Consider the following 13,176-nt stretch of genomic DNA (forward strand, 5'->3'; position numbering starts at 1 on the left):
CAATATCTGGTGTCCCTAATTTTGTGTCTAGTATTTGTCAAAATAACCCCCTTCTCTAGCCTTTAATTCACGGCGCCAAGTTGGAATGGATGACATCAAGATGTTGACAGTGCTGCCCCTATCACCCACCTGCTATCGAGTGGATAGCCAGATTGCTTTGCTATGGATGGAAATCTTTTTCTTTTTCACTTATCGCATTTTTTCACTTATTAAAGTGACTTTATTAAGTCGTCATATGAGAGGAAAAAGTCCACTGCCTGTCAGGTAGGCCTCTGAGCAAGGTCATTGCTCCGGGCCACAGCTGTCATGAACCACAAAGGTAGTGAATCAGATTGACAAAGGATGCTATCCCTGACCCAGCCTTATACATTTCATAAAAAAGGCGTGTCTAAGTGTGTGCGTGTGCGTGTGTGTGTGCGTGTGCATGCGTGTGTCTGTGTGTTGCCAGCCATGGGTGAGTTGTGCACTTTTCAAGGACCAGATGTCAAATAAGGAGTTGTGTTGTCTTAACTCCGTGGGACTATTCGGGTGTAGAATTCAATGTCAGTTCTGTGGTCGCCTTCTCCCACATGTCGGAAGCTTTTCCTGTTGTTGACTAATAGTCCCTCTGCCGGCACCCACCACCTGCAGTCACTCTGTTGTTTTTCCAGAAATCCTCACAACGCCATTCACACTCATCAGGAAATGAAAGCTACATGGATTATTACAAACACCAATGCATTGAACTTGTGTCCTTTTTATTCATCTAGATGACAGCTGCGTAGCAAACATCAATGTAAGCCCTTTAGATGTGAATTACTTCAAAATTCCTTCAATTATCACTAGGGTTGTGAGTGAGGTTTATCTTATCCCATCTGACTTTGGGCAAAAGTTCGGGTACGCCTCAGACTAGTCGTTAGTCAATCAAAGGGCATATCTAAACACTCACATTCACACCATGCAGCAATTTAGAGTCTTCAGTTAACCTTATGCATAACCATGATTATGCATTGTAGCTCAGAATCAAACAGAACCTCAGTAATGTGAGGCAGGAGTGCTAACTTAATTCTAACTTATTCAGACTTCGTTTTAGCCTCTGCAAAGAATGGTAACTTACAATGTATTCTGTTTGACAGGATAACAGCACTGCTGCACTGTACGAAATGAAGACCTATGTGGAACCCAATGAGATTGAGTCATCACTGGTATGTACTGGATTGCTAGTAATATTTTATTTTGTTGTTTTTGTATTATGCTTAACGCACTGTATGCTTATTGTGTGTTGTTTTTTTTCTACCTAAGCCAAAGAGTACTGTCAGGGCTGTTTATAGCTACCAGGCTACAAGGCCCGATGAACTCACCTTCGATAAAGACGCTTTGATACATAATGTGTCCAAAGACAATGATGGGTGGTGAGTCTGTCTTGCACACGGTTGTTTTTGACATGACCAAATACAAAACTACACAAAACAATTTAAAAAAACAAAAAAACATTGTTCTTCACATTCTAGGTGGAAAGGAGACCATGGTGGAAAGGTGCAGCTTTTTTTCCCATCCAATTATGTTGAGGAAGTGTCCAGCAACACCAAACTTGATTTTAGACAACAGGTTTGAAGAAAAAAAAAACATTTACCATAACTGGAAGTTTGGTGGTATAAAGACTAAATTTCTTGAGTGATTGTGATCTAACTACAGGATATAGAAGACAATCCCTTGGGTGAACTATGTAAGGGTGTGGTGGATATCTCTAAGTGTAACATACAAAACTGTGAGTATAATGTATTTTCCCTTCTAACACCATCTTAATGGACTATTCAAAACAATGAACATGACCATGTGATCCCGGAAAGGGACAGTGTTGGGAAATATCATTTTCTACACAAACTGGTTCAGCTCACAAAATCTAAAATTAACTTTTTCAATTTATAGTTCAGAATTTAATTTTTTTAGCTAAGTTCATTGCTCTTTTCTTCACCCCAACACCCATTACCAACCCACCCCCGAAAAAAAAAGTTGCTGTGAGCTGTTACTCTTCAGCATATTGCCATTTCTTGATTGTTTTCCCTCTTTCCATCTCACCGTACAATCTCAAATACATGAGAAAACTGGTTGAATTGTCCTTTTCTGTAATGCATTGAAACAAAATCACAACTGTGGTCCAAAATGTGCAAACAAAAACAATCTGCTCTAGGTGTCGGACTAAGGTAGGAAACAAAGGACGTACAAATGAAGGGTAAAACATTTAAAGTAGCATTATATTTGCTTTGACTCACTTTTAATTTTGTTGTGACTGTATTATTGGCGGCTCGGTGGCGCACTGGGTAGCACGTCTGCCTCACAGTTAGGAGGGTGCGGGTTCGATTCCACCTCCGGTCCTCCCTGTGCGGAGTTTGCATGTTCTCCCCGAGCCCGCGTGGGTTTTCTCCGGGCACTCCGGTTTCCTCCCACATCCCAAAAACATGCTTGGTAGGCCAATTGGAGACTCCAAATTGTCCCTAGGTGTGAGTGCGAGTGCAAATGGTTGTTTGTCTCTGTGTGCCCTGCGATTGGCTGGCAACCGGTTCAGGGTGTCCCCCGCCTACTGCCTGATGACGGCTGGGATAGGCTCCAACACGCCCGCGACCCCCGTGGGGACTAAGCGGTTCAGAAAATGGATGGATGGATGGATGGATGGATGGATGGATGGATTATTACTTAGCTTGTTTGACCAAAGAACCAGAAAACCTTTAGGACTTGGGACATAAAAGTGCAACGGTAAAGGTGCAAAGCCCAAATGAATTGTGACGAGAAAGATAGGACAACCAAAAGCGTCACAGTCCTCTTGTTTATTGAATAGGAGGTAAAGGGGAAGTGGATCACAGGCGTTGGAGAGGAGCGGATGCGTCAGCAAAGCTGCCAAGGGCGGAACAGGCTTGTGGTCGGGGACGGGCAGAAAATCGTACCTGGGCAGAGAACGAAAAACACAAGCAGGTAGGGCGTAGGCAAAACTTGTGGTTGAATAACGGGCAAAGGGTCAGGCCAGGCAGAAGTCATATTCGGGTCGAGTAACAGGTAAACGGGCTAGGTCAGCAACGTGAGTCAGTTTGGGGAAGGCAGACAACAGATAAGACGGGATAGCAACGTGGGACAAACTGACAGTGAGGGCTGGGTGTGCTGGAGTTTATATAAAGCGGCCAACGAGCTGGGAGCCGGTGCGAAAATGGTGGGCAATCAAAAACAGACCAGTGCACGGTCGCACTGTTTTCACAATTTCTAAAGCAGCACATTGTACCTTATTAGCGTTTTTTTCGTTTAAAAAAAATCCTGGAAGGCAGGTCATCATTCGAAAAACAAAACGTACAGTAGATTGGTGAATCACACTTCTCAGTGTTCACTTGTCTTTCTTGGTCTCTGAGCTTTTCTCCTTTTCTCCAGTTACTAAATAATGCTGCCTGAGAAGCGCTGTCCAGGGAACTGATAATGTGATTGCATGGCATACATAAACCAAAACAACAATCTCATTGAGTAATTTGGAGTCCAACACCATTGAGAGCACTACAACTACTCATAATATTCATGAATGCTCTCATAGGATGATACTAAATTTTCATTTGTGTCTGACAAGAAAGGATGAGTGGGCCTGCTCATCGAGCTGCTGAGTACATCGAGTGAAGTGTCATTGCGCTTTTTCCCCTTCTCCAAGCACACATCGAATTTTGATGAGGCACGTGCCATGTAGGTGGCTGGGGTTACAAAATACCCCCCCGCCTGATTAAGCCTTGTTTACAGTCTGCCTAGCAAGGTTTTCTTTTGTAGGCTAAGAAGAAAAAATGAACAGCCCTTCAAAAATCGTTGATTGGCCCCAAAATGAGCCAGAAGCAAAAAATGTGCTACGTTTAGTTCACGTTCGTCCAAAATACTATGAGGTACAACGCTGGTACAACACAAACATAGCAAATCGCAAATTTGCCAGAGTAATGACTACTGCATGTATAACAAATCCAATGAATGCACTTACTTGAGGAAATACTAGAAATAGTTTGGATAGAAAATTTTCTTGCACTTCTGCTGAAGAAATTAAAAAGATCTGCATACTGTCCCTTTAATTTGGGCCTTTAAAAAATTCTTCTATTTCAAAGTGACAATTGTAAAATATTACAAAATAATCAATTCATCAGGAATATAACAAATGATCAAGAATAAATTAACATTGTCTAGACTAAAGAATGCTGTGACATTGAATTCTGTCCTCTCTCTTTTCAGTGAAAAACGGTAAAAACGGAAAGCTACATGTTCTTACGCTGCAGAACATGGAGCAAGACAGCCTGCAATTTGACTTGGCCGCAGACTCTTTGGAGGAGCTTTTTGAATGGTACAAGGTGGCTTGGGGCATCACTCAGAGAGAAATGAGAAAGCAATTCAGTAGAGAACAAGAGGCAAGTATTTGCTTTTAAAATATTTAAATGATTAATGTTAAATTATTAATAGTTACTTTTAAGCACCCCCCTCTCATTTGCACTGCAATGATAGAATTTGCTTTTCTTGTTCTGTACATGACATCTGTAGCACAGATAAATAACTATAGTGCTATAGCATTGTTGTTTTTATTATTTTAATCAATATATAAATATGTTTCACAGTGACAACTATTAAAGCAGGTAAACATTTACATCATGAACTTTTTAAACTGTTCCTGTGGTGCTCAGAAGGAAATGTATATTTATGAAGAAAAACTATCTCCACATTTTCGGTTATGCTGGTTGTACTAAAATCTTACAATACTGTAAGCAATACTAAACTAATACAATACTGCAAGCTTACAATAACTTGCCAAACCTGTTTGTCAAGACGCCCTAGCCAAAGGGGAGCTGTGATGCAGTTGTCTTGGCTGTCTTAAATCACACGTGTTTCGCTTCACTTCTTTAGCATCAGCATACAATGCGGGGTTGTCTTTGTGAAGTGCGATTGAGTAGCTCACATCTCGGTTCCAGTGTTGCTAGATTCAAATAAATTCGGCAATTTAAATTGGCTGCGGGTGTGGACCAGCGCCTGGCTGCATGGACAACGGACTTCCTCACCGACCGGCCGCAGTATGTGAGGTTACATCGCTGTGTGTCCGACCGACGTGGTGCGCTTCAGCACAGGTGTCCCCCAGGGTACCGTGCTCTCTCCTTTCCTTTTCACCCTGTTCACTTCAGACTTTATCCACGACACTGCTCACTGCCACATCCAGAAGTTCTCCGACAACACGGCCATTGTTGTTGTGTCCAGACGAGAATGATCTCAGTAGTCCGGTGAAGAATGGCGGCATGGACATCAATGGGAACTCGCCTTTCCCCAAAGTCCTTCAAGAGCCCACCGTCCCGACAACTATGTCTCAGAGGGGAACGATCTGGAATATAGGACGGTTATCAAGGACTTTAGCTCAACCAGCTTCAGCTGAACACCAGCAAGACCAAGGAGTTGATTGTGAGCTTCGGGAGGACAGCACCCATCTTCACTCCGGTGAACATCAAGGGGTCGGACATTGAGGTAGTGAGAACTACAAATTCCTGGGTGTTCGCCTTAACAACAAACTGGACTGGACTGATCACACCCACGCCCTGTACAAAAAGGGCCAGAGTCGCCTCCACCTGCTGAGGAGACTGAGGTCCTTCGGTGTGTGCAGGGCTCTCCTCCGGACCTTCTATGACTCTGTGGTGGCCTCGGCCATCCTCTACGCTGTGGTCTGCTGGGGTGGGGGCAGTACTGACCGGGACAGGGGGAGACTGAATAAGATGGTCAGAAGAGCGAGCTCTATCCTGGGCTGTCCCCTGGACTCCATTGAGGTTGTGGGTGAGAGGAAGACGTAGGTTCAGCTTAAATCCATCATGGACAACACCTCTCACCCCCTCCATGAGATTGTGCGGTCCCTGAGCAGCTCCTTTAGCGGCAGACTTTTGCACCCTTGGTGTAGGACGGAACGGTTCCGCAGGTCTTTCATTCCCTCTGCTGTCAGACTTTACAACATGCATGCCACCTGATAAAATGAATGTGTTTCGTCTCTGCTAGCAGCACTTGTGTTTGTCCTTGTCTGTTATTTACCCTTTTTTGTAATTCTGGCACTTGTTTTATTCTTGCACTCGTATTATTCTTGCACTCATATGCACTGCTGTGACAAGTGAATTTCCCCGCTGTGGGATGAATAAAGTTCTATCATCATCATCACCATCATCATCATCAATAGACCTGGTGATCCTCCGTGATCTCGGCGACCTGAAGAAGGTCTCCACTCTGTAGTGATTGTCGCCGGACTGGTTTTGGTTTTATTATAACCTTGTTGGAAAATGTTACCGGATAGAAGAGGAGGACCTTCCTTGCATCAACCATTACTAATTACCTGTGTCCAATTTAGGACAAAGATAGCCACACAAATCAGACTCACACCAGATTAGTTAAATATAATCTAATTAAATTATATTAAGTCTGCGTTCAGGAAAAATGTTTACAAAACAGAGCTGGGCTTTTCTCTCCGACAATCCCCCAATGCAATTTCAGGGGAAAAAAAAGCAGTAACTTGGAAGTGCTCATTTTGAGTCGAGTCGAGTTGCGTTGCACACGTAGGTGGACGCGAGTATAATGACAGCTGTTTCCATACGGGTGGGGGCAAGTTCGATGAGAGCTGATTCCATGGGAGTGGGGGCAAGTTCGATGAGAGCTGATTCCATGGGAGTGGGGGCGAGTTTGATAAGAGCTACTTCCATGGTGATGGATGCGGTGGGGGGCAGATTCTGCGTTGGGGTGTATGGTTGATTCAATGGAGGCTGTTTTCCTCCCACGGCTTATATTCTTTTGGCCTTGGCGACCATCCTTTAGCTGAATTCTTGGTTATCCTTCTCCTGCATTCCTCTCTTGCTCCTCTGCCTGTTTTGTCTCAAGGTACCGCCACTTTCATTTTCCATCGACCCTCGCATCTTCTCAGCATCCACGCAATCATTTTACGCACATCCAGTCCACATCTTGCCAATTTTGCCATTCTCTATGCGGACATGAACATTTTCTACAGACTTGTAAGGACATCAAATTTTGACTTATTAATTTGAACATAAACTGTGTGCTAGGAGACAACCTATTACCGTAATTTCCGGACTATAAGCCGCGACTTTTTTCCAAAATTTTGGACCCTGCGGTTTATAGTCAGGTGCGGTTTATATAAGATTTTTTTCGGGATTTTTGTGATGACTTGATCACTTTTACTCTTAACACTATTATATACAGTAAAAGCTACAAAACAAACTCTTAATGCTTTAAAGCAGGGGTGTCAAACTCATTGTTTTCGCGGGCCACATAGCTTCTTTCGGACGGCCGTTATGACTGTCAACCCAAATAAATGTCTGAGCACCTCATATTATATACAGTAAAAGCTACAAAACAAACTGACAAATAACTCGTTTTCAAATCAGACGAGTAAAAACTGGTCAAATATTAAACAAAAAAAGATATGATTAAAAGTGAAGACAATTTGCAATAATAGTAATGACACACGAATTTGATGCACAATTTGTCTTCGCGGGCCACATAGAATGATGTGGCGGGCCGTATCTGGCCCCTGGGCCTTGAGTTTGACACCTGTGCTCTAAACCCTTTCTCTTACTCTGCCATATCACTCAGAGATTACACAAAGCAGTGGCGCTGTTTGGACCATCTGCATTGTATTAAAACCCTATCAATCAGCATTTAAATTCAATTCTTCTGACATTTTGCTCACCAAAAACAAGTTGTAATGAATGTGAACTTTTAATGCATTTTATTCAGAAGGTTACTTTGAACCTTAAACGGCGGCGCGGCGTACTTATGAATTTTTACGGCATCCGGCCTCCAGGGTGCGCTCTAGCAGGAAGCAAGAGCGAGACAGGCGAAGAAGAGATAATGCGCCGAAGAAGACGCGCTAGTTTGTGTTTACATTTCGCGCATCATGCAGAACGCGATCAAGACGGACATTACTGAAAGGAAGCCTTTATACACAAACCGTCATCATGGGGAACAAAAGAAATGCATATGATGCCGCTTTAAAGCTAAAGGCAGTCGATGTTGATGACATTATCTTGTATCTACTCTGGAGCGTACTTATGGATTTTTACGGCCTCCGGTCTCCAGGGGGCGCTCTCGCAGGAAGCAAGAGCGAGACAGACAAAGAAGAGATAATGCGCCGAAGAAGGTCTCGCGCATCACGCACACACCCGCATTCACACAAAGACAGGAAGCTTTTATACACAAACCGTCATTATGGGGGATAAAAGAAATGCATATGATGTCGCTTTTAAGCTATACGTGTCGCTCGCTAGTTTAATGTAATTTAGCGCTTCGTGTATGAATAAGATTAGCATGAACAGACCCTCTTCACACTCAAAGAAATGCATAAAAGCGACGACGAAAGATAGACTGAGAAAGTGTGAGGCGAAGGATATCTAACGCTATTCCAATCGGACACTAAGGAGGAAGACTTCGATGGTTTCAGTGCACAGGAGGAAGATGAAGACGGCTCTTTTTTTACTTTTACTGGTATGTTTTTTTAACCAGCCCTGTTAGTGCTGTGCCACCGTGTTGCTGCTGTGTTACCGCCGCGTTTCAGTGACTTTGCTGTGTTACTTCCGTGTTGCTGCGGTATTACTGCCGCGTCACAGGCAGTGTTTGGAAAGAAATGTTAAGGTATGTTATTAAAGCTTTAAAAAACACTTTGTTTCCAGTCTTTATTTGCTAATAACTCGCGTGCACACTTCCGCATTGCTGCGGTACTACTGCTGCGTCACAGGCAATGTTTAGAAAGACACGTTCAAGTATGTTATTAAAACGTTAAAAAGGCTTTTATACAATATCCAATGCCTCAATTTTGGGAATTATTCTGTAACAATAACCACCATTCGCCACTGAAAACAAAGTTTTATATCTTCAAGAAACATGTCACCATTCTGAAGGGACACATTGGGTTCTGTCTTCATGAGTTTGAGGACCATCTCCCATCGTGGAGATGCACATTCCAATGTAACATTATAGTAGCGGAAGCTACTGATGTCCTGTCATGATATTGAACAGCGATTAAAAACTGAAGAAACTCTTGCGTATGCGAATTTAAGAGGAACTTTTGGTTGTGCTGATTGTACTAAAGCAAGCTTATAGTAACTCGCCAAACCTATTTGTCAGAGATTGCATATGTTTTTCATGTCGTGTTTCATTTCTGATTATATTCTATAAAGTGCATTATTTGGATTATTTGATTGAAAGAAGGGTTACAGTTTAGAGTACCCTTCACAATTACTCATGGTGGATTGGTTGAACATTGGTAATTTTTCAAAGATTGCAAAGTACAATTTCAATATATAGTACTAGTTTTTTTATTTAAATTTCCATTATTTGAACTACCTTCCTTTATCCTCCACATGAGACATAACGTCACTGGGTCCGTACACTAAAAGAGCTGAGGCCACTTCCTCTCTCTCTCTCTCTTGGCTTTTCTCTCTCTTGGCTTTTGTCCCTTCTCTCTCCTTCTCTGGGCTCTGACCTTTTATCACTTCTGGAATGCCAGAGCGTCTGGGGCCTGCTCCTTTGTCTCCCTAAAGACAATCAGGCAAAATGTATCAATTTATTTTTGATGACAGAATTTGTGATGCATATATTGTGAATGTGGCAATAAAGTTGTGGCCATTAGGTCTTCGAGAGTTATTTGTTGGTATGTACGTACCGTATTTATTGTACCGTAATTTTCGGACTAAAAGTCGCTCCGGAATATAGGTCGCATTAGCCATAAAATGCACAATAACGTGAAAAAAAAACATGTATATAAGTCGCTCCGGAGTATGTCGCATTTTGGGGGAAATCTATTCGACAAAATCCAACACCAAGAACAGACATGAACAAGCAACAACAGGCTAAATGATAGGTGTGCTAACGTGACATAAACACAAACGAAGAGCTGAGAATGGCCCTGACGTAACATTCAGAGTTATTCAAATAACTATTATATAAATAATACGTTTATCTGTGTCACTCCAATTCATTAAATCCATCGATCGTCCTTTATGTTAATAATGCCGGCCGGCTGCGCACCGCTGACGGTGCTGCACTTCAAAATATTTCACAGGCCCATATAACGCTATATAAATTATATATCAAATAACTATTATATTAGCAATAATATTATCAAACCATCTGTCACTCCAAATCATTAAATCCATCGATCAAATTCCTCGCCCTTTGTCAACAACACCGCACGTGTGCCCTGACGTCAGCCTCGTTGTTATTCCACAGATCTAGTATATAACTATATTGTAGCGTTAACAAAGTACAAGGAAAGACGTGGGTTTGGTAAACGGCTCTTTATTTAACAAAACAAGAGTTCAACAAGCCAACAACTACTAAACTGTAACGATAAAAACATATACAAGTTGCTACACGAAATAAAATATATCAAATAACTATAACATAAATAGTTCACCGTCACACGGCCCCAAGCACCGGCGTTGACTTCCAGGCGTGTGGTGGCATGGACTTCCATCCCTGGAGGTGGCACTTCCAGCCACGGAGGTGGAAGAGAGCTCCATAGAATAGGACCGGGCGTGCGTAAAAGCCATGTCCAAGCCCCATCCACCGTCCCCGGACAGCTACCCAGCCGAGCGCCGGCCCCCGACTTCCATCCACGGAGGTGAAAGAGAGCTCCGTAGAGTAGGACCGGGCGTGCGTAAAAGCCATAATAGTTTTTCAAACCTGTGTCACTTACAAACAAAGCCGCTAATGATGCCGGTAGTACGTGGGGCCCTTCGTCATCTTCGTCATCCCGTGATTGAATCTTTGTCCTTTATGTAAACAACTGCCGCGCGCTGACGTCACTTGAAATTCAAATTACAGTAATCCCTTGCTGTATCGTGGTTCGTTTATCGCGGTTTCACTACTTTTTTTTTTTTAATTTTGAAAATTTGTGAAAAAATTCATATATAAGTCGCTCCTCTGTATAAGTCGCCCCCCACACAAACTATGAAAAAAACGCGACTTATAGTTCGAAAATTACGGTAAATATCGCCCATGGTGATAATTACAGGTTTATGTCCAACAGGGGGCTGGGCGATTGATAGAGAACACTTTGTATCTGATCGCCAAGGGGCACTGAAATGGGCGATAATATGTACTATATTTTCCTTATGTAGTATGCAATACCTGCATCTCACTGGTGTTCTTAAGGAACGCAGCATACTTCAAACGCACTTTCCTTTTACTACTCGCCACTCTCTGATTCTTTTACAATCGACATTATATTCTTTAGAAGCTGCATTAATAGAAGTTGCATCAGCAGCAGCTACAATTGCTAGCTTCTCTTTAACGGTATATTTTCTATATTTTGGCATTTTTTCAGTGGATCATTCAAATAAGTCTGAAATCAAATATTTCCAGGAAAGATTCGCTGTCAAATCAGTCATATTTAAACTTGCGCAATGACGTCGTCATTCGGTCGCGGAGGAAAACGTAAGTTTTGGGGGGAATTTTTAGCAGCGTGGGCGATAATTAGAAGTATAAATGTTTTTTATTTATGTCATCGCTAACACACACTGGGCGATTATTAGAATATGGGCGATAATTAGAATAAATACGGTATATTGTACTACTGTATCATAATATTCATGTTATACAAAGAACCGCAAATGGTTCACAAGCCATCTGCTGACCCCCTCTGTACTTGAGTACTGTTTGATATAATTATACATATTTTTTTTCAACCTCAGATCAGGCAGCAGGAGGAAGTTGAGAAAAAGGCAGAGGTCGCTATGGAGATGTCAGACCTGGTGGTCTACTGTCAGCCACGCAGCAAGGACAAGGACCGTTTTGGTAAATGCATGCAGTCATAAAAAGCACATAGAAAAACAAATGATTAAGAAACGAATTTACTCCAGGCTCTTGTGTAAAATGTGCTTCAGTAGCGCCAGTATCATGTTTTTTTAATACTAATGTTCAGTCTTTACTAATTTAATTATTTTGATTTGCCTTTGGGTTATACCACAGCACTAAGGTAGAATGGTACTTACACATCAGAATCAGAATCAGCGGGGGGCCTGAACCGGTTCCGAGCAAATTGCAGGGCACACACAGACGAAGAACCATACTCACTCACACCTATGAGCAATTTGGAGTGGGCCTACAGCACAGAGAGAACATGCAAACTCCACACAGCAAGGCCGAAGCTGGAATCAGGGATGAGAATTTTCCGCGGATCCGCGGATTTCCGTGTATTTTTCCGTCGAAGGTATTATTTTCGTGAATCGTGTAAATCTGTTGAGAATTATTATTTTTTTTTATATGGTGGTGGGGAGGGGAGCGGCCGGCCAGCTGGCCGGGAAATGCTAGCCCCTCGGCGACTCGCGATCATTCGCCCGCCCGACGGCATCATTTGGCACATCTCAAGGCAAAATTATTTAAGCTTCTTAGACGTGATAGATGTGATAATTTTTCGTCCATAATTGAATTTCACTCTATGGACTTTGTCGCTGCACATCTTTAAAAATGTTTCAGTGATTTAATCTGCTTCTTGTGTGTATAAAATTTGAAGTGTCTTTTGCGCTGCAGCTTTGTGGTTCTGTCTGCAAGCTTGTTACCTCTTGACACCTTATCAGTCTCGTGTGTGTGTGTACTGCACACATGCATATAGCTACTTTTTGTGGCAATTGGACTCTTTTCACAACTAGCTTAGCAAGTAAATGGATGGCCTCTCCGAATGGGGAGCGACTCAGCTTGCAAATGATTAGAAATTTTCACTTTCTTGTAGTTTCTTTAGTTACTTTTCAATCTTTTTCTCATTGTTTATCACAAGAATCTTAGAAATTTGAATACAAATCAAAATGTATGTTTTATTTTACTCAATTGTATGATTTAGAGAATACATATGTAGTAAAGTGTTGTATTACTACATATGATTTCATCATCATTTAATTTGACTTTCTTTCCAAAACGCTTCTTAATTTCTCAGTTCACTCATCCTCTACATGTGTTACTGGTTCTCCAGTTTTTTCTCTAGTTAATTATCAATCCAAAAGCTACGTTTTCTTTTTAGCATTCAACCTGCTCAAAATCACTCTTTCATCAAAGTCGCTCTACTAATTTTCTATAGTAGTCGCCAACGACTTCAACCATTGAACCTTTCATTCAGGCAATCATTCATCAATGCTCATCATATGCATCTCATTCAGTCTCCAAAAA

The 13,176-nt window shown here is 42.1% G+C and overlaps 1 protein-coding gene across 10 annotated transcripts in view; it reads left to right on the plus strand.

Moving 5' to 3' along the window:
* plcg2 (phospholipase C, gamma 2) overlaps positions 1-13,176 on the plus strand; it is a 145,210-nt gene that overhangs the window by 92,903 nt on the left and 39,131 nt on the right. For all 10 annotated transcript variants that reach the window (XR_015859134.1, XM_088379316.1, XM_088379312.1 and 7 more), the window contains 6 exons: positions 1,116-1,184; positions 1,282-1,391; positions 1,491-1,587; positions 1,675-1,747; positions 4,222-4,394; positions 11,709-11,811. Coding sequence is in view for 9 of the 10 variants with exons in the window: in XM_088379316.1 (XP_088235442.1) it covers positions 1,116-1,184; positions 1,282-1,391; positions 1,491-1,587; positions 1,675-1,747; positions 4,222-4,394; positions 11,709-11,811 (625 nt within the window). In the remaining variant the exon portion in view is untranslated. The remainder of the gene's footprint in view (positions 1-1,115; positions 1,185-1,281; positions 1,392-1,490; positions 1,588-1,674; positions 1,748-4,221; positions 4,395-11,708; positions 11,812-13,176) is intronic.

This window comes from Syngnathus floridae, chromosome 6 (assembly GCF_059516105.1).
Source record: "Syngnathus floridae isolate MCC-2025c chromosome 6, RoL_Sflo_1.0, whole genome shotgun sequence".
NCBI lineage: Eukaryota > Metazoa > Chordata > Actinopteri > Syngnathiformes > Syngnathidae > Syngnathus > Syngnathus floridae.